The sequence below is a fragment of the Thunnus thynnus genome, chromosome 11 (assembly GCF_963924715.1).
Source record: "Thunnus thynnus chromosome 11, fThuThy2.1, whole genome shotgun sequence".
Taxonomy (NCBI): domain Eukaryota; kingdom Metazoa; phylum Chordata; class Actinopteri; order Scombriformes; family Scombridae; genus Thunnus; species Thunnus thynnus.
Genome location: NC_089527.1, coordinates 29927672 through 29948016, shown reverse-complemented (window position 1 = coordinate 29948016; position 20345 = coordinate 29927672). Strand labels below are relative to the sequence as shown.

Below are 20345 nucleotides of genomic sequence, written 5' to 3'. Positions count from 1 at the left end.
AGCCTGAATAGTCTGTGCACAGATTGCAGGTTTATCATTCAAAAAACTGCCAAATGCTGTATTTTAAGTAATCTTTCTGCCTCATTGCTAAGTATTTCTAAAGCAGCTTTTAAACACAATTTTCATTTCTTGTTTGGTTACCTGATTAATTGACTGACTAATTGATGCACTGTTTGATTGATTTGTTGATTGATTGATTGATTGATTGATTGATTGATTGGTCCTGTCCATTTTAGTAATAAAGTCAGAGGCAGGGTGTACATTCTGTCCACTCTGTCCATCTCTAAAGTTCCTCGTAAGTTCCTGAATGTTCCCATTCGCTGCCATGTCAAGAGCCCAGTTGGAGAGAAAGATGGTGTGGTGTGGCTTCAAGAAGGTATTTTCCTCTCTTCTGTAACTTCTACACATTGTATAAGATGTCAGTGTTTGTAAATGTTCACTCCTAAAATCACTGAAATTAATTTCAAAACATTTTAGAAGGGCAAGCAAAGAAAAAGGCCATAAATGTGAATAAACATATAAATGACATGAGATGAAAATCACAAAAATGTTTCTGCAGTGTCACATCTATCTGTCTGTCTATCTACACTACAGTGTATAGCCAAAAGTATGTGGACACCATTGTCCACGTAGATTTGTGTATCTCTGGGTTTGTTTTTTATGGTTTGGGTAAAATCTTAATGCTAGAGCATACAATGATATTTTAGACCATAGTGTTCTTCAAACTTTGTGGCAACACTTTGGGGAAGGTCCTTTCCTGTTTCAACAATGTCCCCTTGCACAATGCCAGTTCTATAAAGGCATGGTTTTCCCAGTTTGGTGGGGAAGAACTTGAATGGCCTGTACAGAGCCCTGACTTCAACCCCAACAAACATGTGGGACCAACTGAAACGCTGACTGCCAGCCAGATGTTATCACCCAACATCAGTGCTGGAGCTCACTAATGCTCCTGTGGCTGGATAGGAGCCAGGTTGGAACATCTGAAACCAGAAGAGCAGAGGCTATTGAAGCAGCATATTAATGCCCATGGTCCTGAAATTACATCTACATAACGATCACTTGTGTCCACTCAAAGGGTGTACACATATTTTGAGCCATATAGTGTATCTTGACAACTTCACTATAGTTACACTTCAATGGCTCTGTAACCTTTAGTATTTTTTGTCTACTATAGGTACTTAATTCAATTTTTATGTACAGAGCTTTATCTTCTCTCTGATTATTTTTTTCACCTTTAAAGGTGTTCTGTGGAGTTTTCATGTAAACAAACATAAGTCATGTTTACATTGAGTGTTACTCATTGTGCATCATGAAAATGCATTGTGTATATCCTTGAGGTCTAACAAAAAGGTGTTAAATGCATATCCTTCATCATAAAACATTTGCAAAACATTTTTTTTTTAAAGAATTTTAAATCCTGCATTGTTTGCGTCCATGCTTACTGGCTTGCAGTCTTCTTCTTCATTGCCTTTGCTGGCACATGGCTGTGCCACACTACAGCCACCTGTAGATCTTTGTAAAAGTGGGAAACCATTGGCAGGAATGTGAATTGTGTCACGCGGAAGCCTGAGACAAACAAGACAGGGACCCACTCATAAAAAACCACCACAGGGTACCTTTAAGGACATGGGTGTTTTGGTGTCTTCAGAGACCGTTACCTATGTAACACATATTTATATGTAGTTAACTTGTTAACTTGTGGCGTGGTTCTTGCTAGTGAAGTACAAATTAAAATAATGTTGCTTGTAAACTTCTCAGAACATAGTATTAACAATACTAAAACTAATTTGTTTATGGAAATATTAATATCAGTGTTCCTATTTCTGCTTTTTTGAAAAACATTGTATTGCATATTTTGTATGAAATGCTGTATAAATAATGTTTCATAATTATTATATTATACTTTGTTACACATACTGTAGGCTACTTTAACTGCACTTACCAAACACAAAGTCAGCACAGTAATCACATATCCATGTCTTAATTTATTGTGTCACTGACACATAATGGGGCCAAAAAGGAAAACACATACTTGCTATTACCTGCTTCCAGCATACCATGGAAAAAGAAAAAGAAAAAGGCCACTCTTTTTGTGTGTCTAAAGATCTCTATAAACTTTAAAGAGAAAAACAAAGATTCTCCAATGGACTCACTGAAGAAAAGGAATGTAATAGACACAGTGAAATCCTAAACCTTATATGACGCACAAGATTCCTTTGTGTTTGAAATGTGATGTACAAATAAACTGCTGGTTGCGTAGAAAGATTTCCACAGGGTGGAATATTCCTGAAAGTCTTTCCACAATACTACCAGTTTTGTTTATGTGTTCTCAAACTACAGATTTAGAGGTTAAATTTGACTGCCTCCCTCTCTCTCCAGCTGACCACAGTGCCCTCTACACCAATGTGGCTGTTTGCCTTGCTGCCACCTTGACTCTTCTGGCCTTGGCTGCTGCCCTCCTCTTTTTTAAAGTAGATTTGGTGCTGGCTTCCAGGGAAGTGATGAGACATTTTTCCAAGTGTAAGTATTTCATCAGGAGGATATGTGCTTTTCTGTGGATCTCAGACTGGATACTACCAAGATTTCCCTCGTGCTTTATTGCTCAATTTCATCTCTTGTTTGACATAGTAAAATAATCAAACAAGGTGTAACCATTAAGAAATGAACACAGAATTAGTTAAATGGGAAATAAAACCAACAGGAATTTATACAAGCAGAATTAAGGTAGTTGAAGTGAATTCTACAGAATTGAAAGATGCGATGATGGTCGCCCTCATCTTGTCTTCTGTACAGCTCCAGATGGGAAGCTGTATGACGCCTTTGTGAGCTATCTCCATCCCGACACCTTGAGTTCAGCCGAGAGCTTTGCCCTGCAGATCCTGCCTGAGAAGCTGGAGAAACAACATGGCTACTCCCTGTACATCAGAGGACGGGATGACTGCCCTGGAGAAGGTCAGGAACAGACACCCGCTTCACATTTTAAGGTGTATTACAGTAGGAATTTTCTTGTAAACATGCAGAATTATGGTTACATCCAGCCTTTCTCACCAAAACATGTGATGTGTATCCTTGATGTCTAATAAATCATACACACATCCTTTCATTTGATATACATACATACATATATTTTACTTTAAGGTAAAAGCCATTTTCACTTACCATTAGATGTGGCGATCTGATGTGCAGGCCTAGCCTTCAGCTGTTCCTCTACTTCCTGCTGTATGGCTTCCATGTGCTACACATTTGCATGACACATAACATGAGATACAAACAAAATGGAGATCACAGCACCACTAGTGGTAAAAAAAAATATCCATAGGGCACTTTTTAAAGGATAGGTTCAAGTAAGTCGTAAGTCTGTCTTCAAACAACAGTCAGGTGTCCATATGAACAGTGAAAGAGGTTTTCCTCACTGTAATCATTATTCCTGTTCATACTGGCTATTAAAAGATCCCCTTCAAATGTGCTTTCAGTGTAACTGATGGGGGCCAAAATCCACAGTGTGTCCACACAGTCATTTTGTGCAAAAATGCATTTAAGTTGATGTGAAGCTTATATGAGGCTTTATCAGTCAGAGTTAGTCATATCAAGTGGATGTTTCCATTTCTGTTTAGCACTCATTTACTTTACTTTTTTTTCATATGGATGCAGCATTAAGCCATCTCTCATGCAAACTCTCACTCTGAAGAAGCCATCGTATTTTGCCAACTTCTTCTCTCTATTGTTTTTCTCACAATATTCTGTGGTACACAACAAGGGGCTATTACTTTTTCACATGGATGACGTAGGTGTTGGATAACTTTTTTGCTTCAGTAAATAAAATTACCATTGTTTACTCATGTTGCCTTTGTTTTAGTTTCAAATTTTTTGAAGATCTGAAACAATTTAGTATGAGGAGGAGGCAAATACTTTTTCATGGCACTGTTGTTTTTTTCCTTTATTTATTTCATTTTGTCAGGGGTTTATACAATTTCTGAGTTACTTAGTGATTCATTTAAGGACACTCTAGCATCCGATATCTAGTGGATGGGTGAAAAGTGAAAAATGTAGTGAGAATAAAAAAATAAGCGTGGACATTGGAAAAAAGATTATGTAAATAAGATTCAAAAGTAAATACATGAATAGCTGCAGGTAGTTTTCAGTTTTACAGTATGTGCTGAGATTTTGTGACATTTGCCTCTGAACCTTATGCTGAGTTTAATGGAAATCAGTTTGAGTCCCTCAAAGCTCTAAAATGACATTAAAAAGACCTTGTTCCTTGTCCTTGTTGCTCAGAATATTCCACAGACCACAAAAGATAACATTTCATCTTGTAATTTGGGTGAACTTACCTTTTAACACTGAGAAAATAAACAAAGTTGAAAAGCCCAGAAGAAGATGGATATATGCCTAAAAGCTTATGCTATGCTTTGGAAAATGTTCAACTGTAGTTTCACTACTAAGGACCACACCATCAACAAGATGTGTTTAAATGATTTATTAAAGAAAAAGTTTGATGAGCGATGTTCTTCCATTTGCTTGCTTGAATGCGGTGTGGGGAGGCTTCATAGGGCACCCGGGAAACGATGAACTCCCCCAGGACCCTACAAGGGGAGGAAGGAGAGGAGAAACAGGAAGAAAGAATAGGGTGGGGGGAGGGGTGCAGAATATGAGAGCAAAAGAGGAGGAGAGGGTTAGGTTGGTATTTATAGGAATGCCAGAAGTGGTGTGGTTGAGGTGTAGTCCTGCCCCTGTTTTACCTTGCAGTAATGATTTGTTTCCTGTGCTTAATCTCTTACAGCAATGCATGATCTCATTGCGTATACCGTGCAGAGATGCCGCAGACTTATAATCATCTTGTCAGCCGAGGCAAAATCTTCTACTGATGGCAAAACAGAGGAGGCATGTCCCATACATAATGACCAAAACCAGCTGTGCTATGAGCAGAAAGTTGGCCTTCATGACGCTTTGACTCAGAACGAACCACGAGTGATTCTCGTGGAAATAGGTAAGGACAGACTCAGACTCATGAGGATGCATTTCAATAAGTGAGCATATGATCGCACATCTGAGAAGTTAAGTCTAAACTTAGCAATCTAGGCTAATGTAGTCACCCCACTGGCACAAATGGATGGTGTTTTGCAGACATCTCAAGCTGAGGTCTTTATGGTTCCAAAATTTTCAAACATTCTTCATGAAGGACACAAATACAGAGAGAACACCAGCACTGACAGCAGCAGGATTTGCTATTGATGATTAGCAGTGGTCCAAAATAATGACAAACACGTGTTTTAAGAATCAATGTACTTTAACTTTTACTTTTGGATCCACTTGGTTATTAGACATACATCACAGACCCAATAGAACATGACCCTGACTCGACCTACTAAGAATGAATATAGTTTGGATATGGCTCCACTCGAGTCCAGGGGTCAGGTCTCACTTATTAGGATCTGAGTGGATCTGTGAAGACTCTAATATGATTTCCAGCTTTCATAATTTTTTTTAACAAGAAAGTTTGATCTCCTTCTGTTCATAGATACAGTAACTTATAGTCAGCACTATGTATCCCAGATGTGTCAGAGCAAATCCCCAAAAGGTTTGAAGAAACTTCTGGGAATCAGTCACTACTGACCAATCTGATAGCTTACAGCTGTGACATTTTTTATGTTTCACAAAACTAAGAGTCTCCAGTCATGCTAGTGACTCTATAAGGCTATAAAGTGATGATAATCTATTCTGAGGGGGACATGAATGCCTGTACCAAAATTCATCTATCCAATAGTTGCAGAGATATTTTAGTCTGGAGCAAAGTGAAGGACTGACCAGCTGACAGACCCACATTGCCATCCTTATAGAGCAATGTTACTAGCATACTTAAAAACATCAAATTTAAGTCTAAGGTCATAATTCTAGGTAGATTTTGACCACATAGAGCTGAGCCTGACATGGTGAGTCTGAGGAAAAATCTGTGTAGAGAATAAACCCTTTGATTTATATTACAATATTTAGCAATATTTGGGGCAAACTTTAACCTTTTTGCACCACTAGTAGTAAGGATTTAAAAATAGCAAAGCTCTGTGCATTTATCATCAGTCTAACACTTTTGCCTTCTGGTGTGTTACAAGCTACATGGGGCTGCAAGTGTGGGGATAAACTTGCTTGTTACACTAAAAGTCAAAGTTGAGCACTAACAACTGGAAGGCCAGAAGCTGTGAAACATGCCACTGGGAAACATGCTAAAATGTTTTTTACTAATGATTGTCAAGGTTTGATACAATACATGTGTTAATACACTCAGTATGTTTGTTGTAATATATGGTCACCATTCTGTTCTATTCTACCAGATGGTCTGGTGGATTACAGTCACCTACCAGAGTCTTTGCACTTTATTAAGAGGAAACAAGGAGCTCTGAAGTGGAAGACAACCTCTCTTGGAACCCACAAACTCAACTCAAACAGACACTTCTGGAAGAATCTGAGGTACCACATGCCTTCAGTGCCTGCAGGGACTCAACAGACTGTTGTATAAACCAAGTTAAAAACTGATTGATACTGATCGGACCCAGCATGGATGCTTGGTTGTCAGGAAACAAATGTGCTTGTTTCTTGGAAGCACCTCTATTCTCAACACATGGAAACGAGACCTCAACTTCTTTGGCCCTGACATTGAAGGACCACCTACTCAACTGACGTCCTCTATTTTTCGGCAGATTAGACACAGGACCCTCTGTCCAAGGCTGTTCAACTTGTTTGATAACAGTCAGGATAAACAACCTAACCAGTTTCCCTCTTCAAATCGACAGTTAGAATAGAAATTAAACCATTAATTTTTCGCTTGTCTGTCTAAAAAAATATTTCAGAAGCTAAACGTAGCTGGATAGTTTCCTCTGTCCTGTCAAATTGATAACGACAGTTTTTAGTTTTGCTGTGCTGCTCGACATAATGAGCTCAGGATTTATCAGGATGATGACTGCTTTACTCCAAACAGTTTCACTGTATGAATCTGGACTGTGTGTGTAACAGCTGACCAGCTGGATGTGTAGAAGAATACAGAACATTAATCAACATTAGCATAATCAATGAAGTTATGCTGTTGTATCTTATGCTTAAATGCACACGGTGTCTCTGAATGGAGAGATGCAGCTGCGGGGAGATCGCTGCATCTCTCTCTATCTCTCCTGACGCGGAATATTTATTTATATCCTAAATATTTATCCTGTTATCAAACAAGTTGAACACAGCTTTGGATGAATAACAAACGAATTCGGTCTTTGAAAACGGAAATGATTTCCGTATTTATTTGCATAAAGAGCGGGGAAGTGAGATCCGATCACATGTGGTCACTCAGGACACATGTGGAGATGCATGTTAATGCCAGGTGTAAACAGACACACTTAAAGATGTCCACTTGTGAACGGATCACCCGAGACGCATGTTAATACCAGGTGTAAACAGGGCCAGAGAGGTTCAGTAAAACAACAGAAGAAACTTCTTGAAAACTGCTCAACTCTGTTTTCAAGAGTTAGATAATCAAAACAAAATGTGAAGAGCACAGTTATCTGCACAGTCATGGAGCAGAGAACCTTGATGAATTTCAGCAAACTTTCAGCTGACTTTTTGTCCTTTAACTCCAACAGAAATAATGCATTCAGAGTGTGAGTATAACATTAAACCTACAACAACAGATGTCTGACCCCATTTCTGTTCTACTGTCTGCTTTATGTGCTCAATATCTGACAATGGTCATACATACAATATACATATGAGGCCTGGCTATGTTGCAGTTGGCACATCATCTCTAATGGAGGTAGGGGTTTCTAAAGACCTGATGTATAATTAGACATATGGTATTTGAAAGCTTAGACTTTATTTTGCTAAAGATTGCTCCAGATAGAGTCCTTATAAAAAACTGTTATTTATATTCCCTTTTGATGTATTGTGTTATGCTACACATGTGGACAACATTCTTGACTAGAGTGTAAGCTTATGCTCTCCTATTTAAGTGCTTGATTTTTTTTACTGTATGTTTTTATGAGCCTAATGAACTGCTGAGCGTAATGTGTTTCTCATGTGAGGGATGATTAAACACCCTTGATTGGGGTTGGGTATTGTTTTTATGATGTCAAATCAAATTGAAATTCAAATGTTAGTTATTTATTCTTAGTTTCTATTTAATACTGGTTCTGATTCCTTGAGTAGGAAAAGAAGCCAAAGCCATATCTATTTTCAGCAGAATACACTGCTATGAACATTTATTTCTCATAAATAATGAGAGGTATTGTGTAAGTCTTTTGCTCAAAAGCCAAAAGACATTTTAATCAAACTGTTGAGTACTTGAAGTTGATAACTAACCAGGGGATATGGAATAAAATATTACGATTGCCAGAAATATAGCAGATTAATTTCAAGGGATCAGTTGATGCAGTAACTGACTCATACTTATAGGAAAAGGAGGCATAGCTCTTGCAATATAAAATCCAGTTTCTCTCCTCAGCTCTCCTCAAATACAATGTTTTCTCAATGGACAGGTTTGAATCACTCATGGAGCAGGGTGACTGCAGTTGCTTGAAGATTTCAAGGTTTTTTTCTGCCTCTGCTTTGTGTTGCTTTAGCCTATTACTTCCATAAGTTCTGCCCCTTTGTTTAAAAGGAATAATTCAACATCTTGGGAAATATAGTCATTTTTGAGATGACAAGAATCAGACCAATGTCATGTCTGTACATTCTGAAAGGAATTGGGATGCAGTTAGGGGAACAGCTATGTCCAAATTTAAAAAACATTTCTTTTCAGCTTTTCAGCGTGAGACAGGCAGTGCCGGAGACAATCTCAGCCCGGTGCTGCAAACCTAGGCAGAGAAAGCAGGAATAATGAGAGGCAGCCGGCAGCATATGCAAGGCACAAGAGATGTGAGAATTGCTAGCAGACATGATGAAGGTAAATTCTTCTGCAACACTGGAAGGTGAATGAAGTTCATAGGATGATCACTTCTCAAGGTGGCTGAGTGAAAAAGGGAGACGAGCAGCGAGAGCACTGGGGCTTTATAGGGCTGAGGGTGCTGCATAGATGCCACCCCCCAATTAGGTGGCTAGTGTAAAGATTGTCTCTCAGGTACTGAGGCAGAGCCACACAGGGTAAACCAATAGACAAGCCCATTAGAGGGCAGAGCATGTGCGATGTAGAACTAGCATGGCTAAGACTGAGACTGAAATATCTCCTCCTAAGAGAGTGTGTTTGCTCCTTCACTTCATGAATAAAAAGCCCATAGAACTGGACCCCGATCCATAGCTCTATCTGGGCTATAACTGACCTCCTCTAAAGAAAAAGTGAAAGCTAGTCCATGCAACTCGGACTCAAAAGGCTGATTTTAGCAGCAGCAGCGTTAATGTTAGTGAAGGTGATGAACATGGACCTCATAAGTTAAACTGTAATTACAGTTATTCCCTGTTATACACAACAAATCATATGTTGGCATCACTTTTCCAGCAAATAGCATATATGATGGTTAGCATTAGCTATTGGGCAATAGTATTGGTAATATTTATATTAAATGAATATCATATCTCAAATTGAAAATCTGTTGCTTTATTATATTACATATAATATTGTATACTGTCATTGTAAAAACTGTATGTTACACGGTCTGAATATAATCATGTATGTAGACAGTTTAATAATCAATGCAAGTCATACACTGAGTTATCAGTTTATTTTCTATACCCATTTACATACATGGAAGTGATTCAGATGTACAGTGTCTGTTGTATTTACTTGTCTCCTTGTGTATGGCTCTTTGACCATACTTTTGTCTTTGTCAGACTACTTTGACTGTCTCAGAACAGACCAGCATCTCAAGTTCTGCACATCCACCTGACCCACAGCTGCACTCAGTCCATACACAGTGGGAGGACCCTGTATGACAGGATCATGACTATGGCTAGATGGTAGGGATGTGCATAAGGCACCAGTATTTGTATTTGTATCTATATTTGTTGAGGCAGCAAAATTATTTGTAATTGTATTTGTATTCGAATAAAAGTGGAAAGAGGCTTAAAAATCCTGTTTTTGTTTTTATTACGCTGTTAATTTTAGAAAATTAAAGTGTTACAATAACTGTTCATGAATTAACTCACCTTATTGCAGACAGACCTCTACCTATTTATACACCCATAACACAGAGACAGCACACCGTATAACGTGAAAGGAAGAACTTCAAAGGCAATTATTGCTTTGCACTTTTCATTTATTGCCAGTTTTTTACAACCTAACTTTGTGGAAAGGAGAGGGGGAACAACAGGTTATGGAAAGTCCCTTGGAAGTACTTTGCGTGTCAGTAGCTCAGCTTTATCTCTGGGGAACACTCCCAACTCCAGGAGTGCTAAGGAAATTAGGAAATGTACGTCATGTAGCAGGTGAATGTGGCTCCCCTCGTTGAGACCTGCTGATAGAAAAACTTGAAACAACAGTTTTTGGTGAATGGATATCATGTCCCCTCTCTCCATCATAAAGTCATACCAGCATTCAGCCAGTGGGTAGGCATAGAATCAACAAATAGTTACAACAATAATTACACACTTTTCCGCCTCTCTTAACACCCTCTCTTGCAATTTTGTTGATACATTCGTTGAATACAATATCATCATGTACTTCCACCATGAACCTGCATCTGCACCATTGCAAACCTTCGACAACACACACACACACTTTATGCTTTCATCACAAATAAATCCACCAAAGAGGAATTTTTAGTTTGGAATTCAGTTTTAAATAGTTTAAAATTAAATTATAACTGAGTTCCTACAAGACTTAGTTAGTCTCTTCTAGCACAAAAAAACACTGTCCTGATAAGAATTACCCTTACTGATAGATTCCCCGAATCTTGCACAAACATTTCCTGTTCAGTCTTTCAGAGAAACATTTTATTACACTTCCTCCTGCATGTTATATCAGTGGACTTCATGCATCCTGTAACAGTTCTTGTATCTTGTTTGTCCATCTCTCACTTTTTATAGTCAAAAATAGTATTTTTCAAATTTTTGTCAAACAGAAGTAATATCTTGTTTGTGGTCTACTTTTTAAAATTTTGACACAAATACTGTAAACATTCTTACTTACTGGACATTTCCTCACAAATGTTTCTACCTGTGGGCATTGACTCTAAAGAGAAACACACACCAGCAGCATATGATGCCTGTCAAAGCACCCACACCTGTAAACTGTTGGTTGGTCATTGTTGGTTGACATGTGTTAGTCTATTTATAAGTGTTGACACATGTCAGCTCTTCAGAAACGCAGCAATTATGGCACATTTACTTTCCGGATTAACACATCTTGTCTTCCGTACCTACACCACTTCTTGTTCTTCTTCTTTCTCTGTCATCATGTTGTGTTTAGTGTGTGTAGCAATTTACTTGCGTCAAAGGCAATTATGTTCTGCATTGCTTCTTATATGTACCTAGGGGTACACCAATCTCTGCCCCATCTTCACAAATCGAATCACAAGACCTTTGGCACTAAGCCTTCTCGTCTTTTCATTAAATTAACTTAATTGTTGGCAATTTGTATAGAAGTAGAGGTGAGGGAGTATTACCTTAGTAAACATCATATCAGATCCTGATCTTACGCAGCCAGTCAGCAAATCTGCACTGCAAATCTGCACAAAAACTGCAAGGTAATGTTACCGCTTTGCTCTTTCAGCTGGGCGCACAGCGTTAGCTTGGATGTGAAGTCCGGTAGCTAATAAATGATGAAGCTAACAGTCCAACAGCATCTTTCTTTTGTTCAGTTATTGCTTCTCTGCATTTAAGACCAGAGCTGAGAGCGTCTGTCCTCTGCTTCCATCATCTTGCACCCATTCATTTTGAAAGTGCAACAGCCAATGAGGAAACTCCAACACTCGGCCGGCCAACCAATGGTGTAAATTCATCACTCACTCAGGCACTCACTTGCTCACGGACAACTGCGGTTATAGGCCTGGTCCATGGCTGGTCCAGCCAAAAATATTTAGCAGCCTCCACTTTTCTGACAAAGGTTTCCACTGGATTGTGGAACCTGGCTGCAGGGATTTGCTCCCATTAAGCCACAAGAACATCAGTGAGATCCAACACTGATGTTGGGTGAAAAAGCTTGGCTTGGAGTTGGTGTTGCAGTTCATCCCAAAGATGTTTAATGGGTTCTGGGAACTGGGAAAACCATTTCTTTATGTTCTTGGTGTTTCTATGAGATGTAGGGCTATACTGTTCAAATAAAGTTATTGATTGCAAAACCATAGCCTAAAATTAGTGTGGCAAACTCTACGATTTCCCCTACACAGAGCCATCAAATAAAAATTCCACAATATAATATTAAACTCGAGTGGTTTTTATGTTATTTTATCCCTAGTGTTTATTTTTTTGACATTCATTTTATTTTATTCTATTTTTGAAACTTCATTGTTTTATTGTTGTAATTTTAAGTCCTGCAAAATTTTATTTATTGTTGTTTTAATCCTGCTATGTGAAGCACTTTGGGCTGCATGTTTGTTAGTATGATTTTATCTGACCCTATGTATTTTACTGATTTTGGATGTTGGACGTGTGACAGAAACATTCCCTAGTCTGCATGACACCTTGGGTAATATGGCATAGCCCTTCTGGGGGGCCTTTTAGATACAAATAATGGATCCATGGTCAAGTTTGGAACTGTTCCAGATGTGGGTATGTTGTGACACATAATATGTTGTGAGATAGCTGTCAATCACTTGATGGACGGCTCCCAACTGAGGTAGTGCCCCTGGAAAACATGTTATTCATATGATAAGATACAGATGTGTAACCCTATATAAGCTGTGCATCGACAGTGGTACATTGCCCAGACCATCTTTGTACATGGAATGGACCCGATGGCCATCGTCTAAAAAACGTCCACAAAACAAGAACTTCGTCAGCTCTTCCTTTGAACGATATCATCACACATCCTTCCTTTCATTTGGCGTCACGAACAGCTGGTGACGAGATATCAGGTAAGCAGATGTTTGTGATATTTTGAATTTCACTGCTTACCTGACTGCTCACTGCGAAGTACCTGGTTTTTGGATGATGTGGTGTGATGTTGTTCTATTGGCTATGTGGGACTGAATCAAATTATTAATTAATTGGTATGGTTATTGGAACCACTTCTCATAGTAATTGTTGATTGGTTTTGAGCAACTGTTGTCAGGGGCACTTAACATATAATTTATCATTGGGGTCGGACTGTGTGTGCCTTACGTGCGCGCCTTGGTGTTCTGACGAAGAGAGGTCAGACACATAGAAAAGAAAAAAAGGGAAATCTCTGGAGTGGACACACAGTATAAGTCACACTGTCAGAGCGCTTTTCAAAAGAGAGAGAAAGGCGGGTCTAGGCAGGGGTGCAGACGAGAGGCTATAGAGCGCTCCGTCCCGACAGAGACACTGTTAGAGCACTTTGAGAGAGAAAGTGGGTCTGGACGAGTGTCACAGGCAAGGGCTGTCTAGCGCCTTGTGCTGTTTGTAAATAAATGTTATTGTGTTGTTGATTATATAGCGGTTGAGTGTTTTCTGACATACAGTTGATCGTTATATCAGCCCACACAAAAAGAAAAAAAAAAAAAAAAAAGAGTGGAAGAGACATAAGAAAGTTCTTGTTTCAGAGACGCTGCATGATTTGGTGTATTATATACTAACAACATTTAATCATGGGGTCACAATCCAGTAAAATGAGTAAAGAGGAGATAGAGAACTTACCTTCCAAGCCCAAAGCACTGATACCAGCAACAGCACTAAAATATGTAAGTGAACTTGCATGGTGTAGTCAGTCAGTTATTTCGAGGAGGCACAGTTTCACAATGATTTTAATGTTCACTCCAAACCACGTTATTACCAGTATTTATCTGCTTTGGTTTATGGTAAGCTCCCATGCACATGTCAAGTTAACACATTTTTTGGAAAAGACTGATATCAGACTGATTTAAGTCTATAAACATAAAAAATAAAAAAAAACTACAGGTGACCGTGGGTCCACCCACCAGTATGAGGAGGTCTTGTTCTCATGCATGTCCTCACCTGCACTGGTGAGAAGGAGTTGGGAGAAATACCCGGACATGGATGTTAGCAGAGCACTGTAAAATGTTGTCTTCATTCTCCTCTTATGTTCAGGGAAGGTTTGACATACAGTAAACAGCCTTACTCAAACCATCTGACCTCTTTGTCTAAGATCAGTATATTTTGGTGGGTAATTTTACAGGAAAGGTCATTTTAGTGTATTGTGAACAAATATTTATTATATTTGTTCACAATACACTAAAATGACCATAAATTCACAGACTTTTCTGTTTCATTGAGGGTACATATTATATGTTTACACATTATTTCCTTGTTTTGAACATAGTAAAACCTGTATTTTAATAAAGAATCACTGTAGATATAATGGGAAATTCCATAACATAACTGTGTAATACCCTAAATTTACAGAGATTATGTTTAAATATAGCTATTGTTCATGTATTTTGACATACAATACTTACATTATCCAATAAAAAAATTTTAACATTACAATCCTCGAAAATTACTAAATAATACTGTAAATGTGCAGAAATTCCTTTTTGTTAAAGTACATATTCTATATTTATACACTGTGTCAAAGTTTGTTTTTTTTTTTAACTTGGAGAACCATAATCTTACAGGAAATCACTGTAGGTAGATAGGTCAATTTCATAAAGTAACTCCTAAATAGCCTAAATTTACAGTGAAATTTAGCTATTTTTGATGTACTATGTTTGTTTTTCCACTGTCCAGTGAACTTTTTTTTAATATAATAGTTCTCTAAAATGACAGATTAATACTGTAAATTGATTGTATTAATGTAAATTGATTTTATGTACTTACTGCATTTTAATATGTAATTTCTTAGTTACTATACATGAAAAAACAGTATTTTAATAGGAGATTACTGTAGATAGACTGGGTTGTTTCATAAATTAAGTAATAAATGCCCTAAATTTACAGTGGTTAACTTGAAAGGTAGTTGTTTTTAATATGTCAAAACATGAATAACAGCCGTTTTCCAGCAGTTCAATGCACATTTATCAACAATAACAATAATATGCTGTAATCTAATCAATTTTGACTGTAAAACTTGCTCTATATTTTTTGTAATTTTGTGTTATGGTCAATTACTGAAATTTGGCAGTATCCATCTGGAAACTTTGCTGCCAGACTTTTTACTTTTTTTTTTACAATGTATTCTATTCTCCAGAACAATTACAACTGACTAAGTGTTTTGTACGAATAGTGAAACGTCTTGAAGCAAAACCCCAGTGATTTTGATTCTACTTTCTCAACATATTAGGTTGTCAGTGCTATATTTGGCTTTTTCCATTGTGTGTGCAGTGATGATTATATTATTCTATTAATTAATTAATTATAATAATCTATGGGTCTGGGAGGCAGACCTCCTCTCTACATCTAAGAGTAGGCTTAAAACTTTCCTTTTTGATAAGGCTTATAGTCACACTGAGTGAATGAATGAATGAAAGTGCATCCTAACAGCGCAGCTTATTTTCTTTTTAGCCGTTCAGGTTCAGAACAACAGATATGCATAAAGCTTTGCTCTTTGTTCAAGACTTTTCTTTTGTAAGATTGCATTGCTTGGAGAACTCTGCCGTGAGCACCGCGGTTGTAGGTAACGCGGATTTTCAATCGAAAAAACAAGGAAGCCGGACGCCGCCATTCATATTCTCGTAGTACTGCGCGATCTTTTTTTTTTACTACCGTACCACGTCATCACTCCAGAAAAAGGTGAATGACACGGTTGGGTCAGGAGTGGGCGTGTCCGGGACAGTACTGTGTGTGTGTGATGGGGCATTCTGAGGTAGGTATGGCTAATCGCTACACACTTAAGTAAGCTTTACAGCACCTTTCATACAAACATGCAGCCCAAAGTGCTTCACATAGCAGGATTAAAACAACAATAAATAAAATTTTGCAGGATTTAAAATTACAACAATAAAACAATGACATTTCCAAAATAGAATAAAACAAAATGAATGTCAAAAAATAAACACTAGGGATAAAATTACATAAAAGATTAAAACTTAAAAATTAAAGCTAAACTTTATAACATTACTCCAAATTAAAAATTAAAAGCCAGATTAAAAAGATAGGTCTTTAATTTCCTTTCAAAAATACAGAGAGAGCTTGCCATTCTAATATCCAGAGGCTGTGCGTTCCACAGTTTAGGGGCATAGTGGTGGAGGACCTTACTGATCTGGCTGGAATATAAAATGAAAGAAAATCTCTGATGTAGGGAGGAGCGAGGTTATTTAAAGCTTTATAAACAAGTAAAAGAACTTTAAAATAAATTCTAAACGTTACAGGTAGCCAGTGCAGTGTCTTCAACAGTGGGGTGATATGATCCATTTTCTTTTTAGGTAATCCAGTAAAAAGGGAATTAAAATAGTCTAAATGGCTAGTAATAAAAGCATTAATGAGCATTTGGGCATCTCTCTGAGTTAAAAAGGTCTGACTTTGGCAATGTTTCTGAGATGAAAAAATTATATTTTAATGACCTTGTTAAAATGAGAATTAAAATTTAAATCAGTCTAAAATCACTCCCAAGTTTGTGTTTGTGTTTTAAACTGTTGACTAAGCATTGAGTGCAGTTTTTCTCTTGCTTATAGTCAGGGCCAGCCCAGGCTTGCCTTGTACCAGCCCTTAGTTATGCTGCTATAGGCCTCGACTGCCTAGACTTCCCATGATGCACTGAGCTTCTCTCTCCTCCCATCCCTCTCCCACTGTACACAGTCATGTACCATTAATGCATGTTACTAACTTGGCATCTTCCCCAGAGTTTTGTGCTTTCTTGTCTCACAGGAGACCTTTGGTTGGTGACCACACAGTGCCTCATCCATTGATTCAGTAGATTTATTCCCTGCCCGAGAAAACTGCGTCACTCCTTTCCAAACTGTTTTTATTAACATTTATGGTCATGACTTCCAAATAGTTAGTCATAAGTTTTCACATGAGTTTTCACATGTTTCACCAACAAGCCAGCAAACAAAATGGTGCACACCTCTTGTGCCAACCTGAATGGACAGGTGGTGTTAGTTATCTCATACCTTCATGCCACCTCATGCACTGCCTGTATCAAGCATGATTACAGCCTTTGTCACTATGGAACATGCACAGTCAAATAAAACATGACCAATACTTGGCACACTGAGTTTTCCGTGGTAATACAACACTCTACCTCCCCACCCCTACGTGCGTATGTATTTCCAGGGCTGTCTTTCAGCAGTTTCAAAGGCCAGCAGCTGCAGTGGAGAAGGAAAGCAGTGTCTTGCTTGCAATATACTCTCTGTGACATCCCAGGAAACATCCCAAAAGAAAGAGTACTGTAATAATGTAGATTGATGTTATACTGATTATCGGTATCCAGACTATTAAAGGTTTACCCGCAAAGACAATGCCTACATTTCCAAAAGAGAAGTCTTGAACAAAGAGCAAAGCTTTATGCATATCTGTTGTTCTGAACCTGAACGGCTAAACAGAAAATAAGCTGCGCTGTTAGGATGCACTTTCATTCATTCATTCACTCAGTGTGTTTCCTCATTGAAAAGTGCTCTCAATCATCTACTTAGTCCTCTCTTAGTCTCTCATCTACTTAGTCCCTCCAATGAGTCCTCTCATTGGGAAGCACTGACAGTCATCTCTCTGACTTTGCATATATCTATAACGGGGATTCATTTCTTTAAAGTCCTCCATTAATTCAGTCTGGGAAGTCTCCAATCTTTAGGAATCCCAGAAGCAGACAGGATTAGGGGAACATGCATGGCTTTGCCCAGTTTAAAGTATGCCCTGAGCTCAAGAACAGCCTCATGCTATGGGATATCTGCAACTTGACTATGATCTACTGATAAAGTTTTGATGTAAAGTTCAACCCCCTGTGCAGTTGATTCAACCTTGATACTTAACCAAATAGCCTCTGTGGCAACAACATACAAGCAGTCACGTCTTTGTGAATAAGAATAAGATTTTTTTTCTCTGTTTTGTTAAGAGAGAGAGAGAGAGAGAGAGAGAGAGAGAGAGAGAGAGAGAGAGAGAGAGAGAGAGAGAGAGAGAGAGAGAGAGAGAGAGAGAGAGAGAGAGAGAGAGAGAGAGAGAGAGAGAGAGAGAGAGAGAGAGAGAGAGAGAGAGAGAGAGAGAGAGAGAAGGGTGGGAGGTGCAATTTGATTTCCTTTTTTGTCTTGTGCTCATGTCAAGCTGATTCTGCTCACCAACACTGCTGAGCGATAGCAGAGAAGATATAAAATCACTGTAGAAGAACATCACAGACAGTCTAACCGGATCTGCTCCACCTCTCAACAAACTCTTTCATGAGGTAAGAAAGCTTTTTAATTTGAACCCTGTTGCTGCATGTTTATTTGAATGTGCATTATACTTTAAGTACATAATCTTGTCTAAACTGAAGAGTAGAAAAAAGAAACTTGACATAGATCTGAACGATAAAAGCAAGAAAAAGAATTACTTTTAGCCAGAGTAAATATTTAAATGTAATTACTGAGAGTTGAAAACTTTTTTGGATAGGCAAAAAGCAAGTTGGTATTTTCAAAATGCTGTCTCTTTTTTGAGGCTGCAGTGGAGCAAGTGGCTTCATCTGTAAGTGTACCTTTTATGTAAAATTATACCAGTGTTAATTGCATGATGTTATAATAACAGCCCTGTGAGGGAGAGGAAAACATACTCAAAGAGGGACTGTGTGTGATGGGTTTTGTTAAATGGTTTAGTGATCTGTTATTTCCACAGTGTCTGCACATGGCAGGTACAGAGTGATTAAAACTGTACTAATCAACATTTCTATATCAACAGTGGATCAAATGACTACTGTACATTTACTATGTACAATGTGAATGGGCTCACCTACAGATAAGTGTCTATCTCTGCAGCTCCACAGCTTTTTAGCCTCTTTAAGCTCATTGTTTTAGTTTTCTGGCCCACAAACTCTCAACAACTCTGTCTCTGTTGGGTGTGTAAATAGGCAGCTGCTTACTAACACATATGTCACTTAATCATCACCTGTTAAGCGATGAATGAGTGATGTAGTGAATGTTTTTCCAAATCTACAACTCAATTCAACTCGTAATGGTTTGACTAGTAGAGTGGGGTGCCAGTTAGGTCCACGCCTAACAATATTCTCCTTGAGAGTCAATATTTTTTTTAGTTAAGTCAACCGTCCACAGGACTCAAGTATAGAGCATACAAACACAATACTCACTTGAACCCTCCAAAACACCGTTCAATAAGCAAACCATATAGTTTGAACCAACAACAATAAACCACCACAACAGCAATCTCTCAATGCAAAAAAATAAGCGTATTAAGGATTCAAGTGCAACCAAAACAAAAATAAATGTTCCCCCTCAATAACCCCCAAAACGAAATATTCTTAAAAATAATATTCTTTCCAAATCAGAAAAACAGTTCAGTTCAGTTCGTTTCAAACAATAGTTCAATTCCGTTCAGTTCAATTGCAGCATGAAGACCCACAGTCAATTCAGTTCAATTTCAGCGTGAAAATCACAGTCAATTCAGTTCAATTTCAGCGTGAAAATCACAGTCAATTCAGTTGAGTTCAATCGCAGCATGAAAAAGAACAGAAAACCCACCCATAAGGAAAACAAAACTCTCTCACGAATTTACCGGAGTACCTTTTTGTCTCGTGAGTCCTGCTCAGTGAAGTCAAGGCCGTCCGTGCGTTTCCTTCCACATCAGACGATTATCCGCCGTAGCTCCACGAGGTGCATGACATCCAAGATTGCATTGTTTGGAGAATTCTGCCGTGAGCACCGCGGTTGCAGGTAACGCGGATTTTCAATGGAAAAAACAAGGAAGCCGGACGCCGCCATTCATACTCTCGTAGTACTGCGCAATCTTTTTTTTTTTTACTACCGTACCACGTCATCACTCCAGAAAAAGGTGAATGACACGGTTGGGTCAGGAGTGGGCGTGTCCGGGACAGCTGTGTGTGTGTGTGATGGGGCATTCTGAGGTAGGGATGGCTAATCGCTACAAATTTAACGAAGCTTTATTTATACAGCACCTTTCATACAAACATGCAGCCCAAAGTGCTTCACATAGCAGGATTAAAACAACAATAAATAAAATTTTGCAGGATTTAAAATTACAACAATAAAACAATGACGTTTCCAAAATAGAATAAAACAAAATGAATGTCAAAAAATAAACACTAGGGATAAAATTACATAAAAGATTAAAACTTAAAAATTAAAGCTAAACTTTATAACATTACTCCAAATTAAAAATTAAAAGCCAGATTAAAAAAATAGGTCTTTAATTTCCTTTCAAAAATA

At 38.2% G+C, this 20345-nt stretch overlaps 2 protein-coding genes and 1 long non-coding RNA gene across 3 annotated transcripts in view; 2 read left to right on the top strand and 1 right to left on the bottom strand.

Moving 5' to 3' along the window:
• Positions 1 to 10063, top strand: part of LOC137193146 (interleukin-1 receptor type 1-like) — a 27714-nt gene extending 17651 nt beyond the window's left edge. Inside the window, exons 8-12 of the mRNA XM_067604378.1 lie at positions 237 to 376; positions 2380 to 2520; positions 2794 to 2952; positions 4781 to 4987; positions 6327 to 10063. Coding sequence (XP_067460479.1) covers positions 237 to 376; positions 2380 to 2520; positions 2794 to 2952; positions 4781 to 4987; positions 6327 to 6511 — 832 coding nt within the window. The 3' untranslated portion in view covers positions 6512 to 10063. The remainder of the gene's footprint in view (positions 1 to 236; positions 377 to 2379; positions 2521 to 2793; positions 2953 to 4780; positions 4988 to 6326) is intronic.
• Positions 4463 to 20345, bottom strand: LOC137193148 (uncharacterized). The gene is made up of 2 exons (XR_010930689.1): positions 19683 to 20345; positions 4463 to 4583 (listed from the first exon to the last, which is right to left on the bottom strand). It is a non-coding gene; the product is annotated as an uncharacterized lncRNA (long non-coding RNA).
• Positions 18214 to 20345, top strand: part of LOC137193145 (interleukin-1 receptor type 1-like) — a 36147-nt gene continuing 34015 nt past the window's right edge. The window contains exon 1 of the mRNA XM_067604376.1: positions 18214 to 18355. The gene's annotated coding sequence lies outside the window, so the exon portion shown is untranslated. The remainder of the gene's footprint in view (positions 18356 to 20345) is intronic.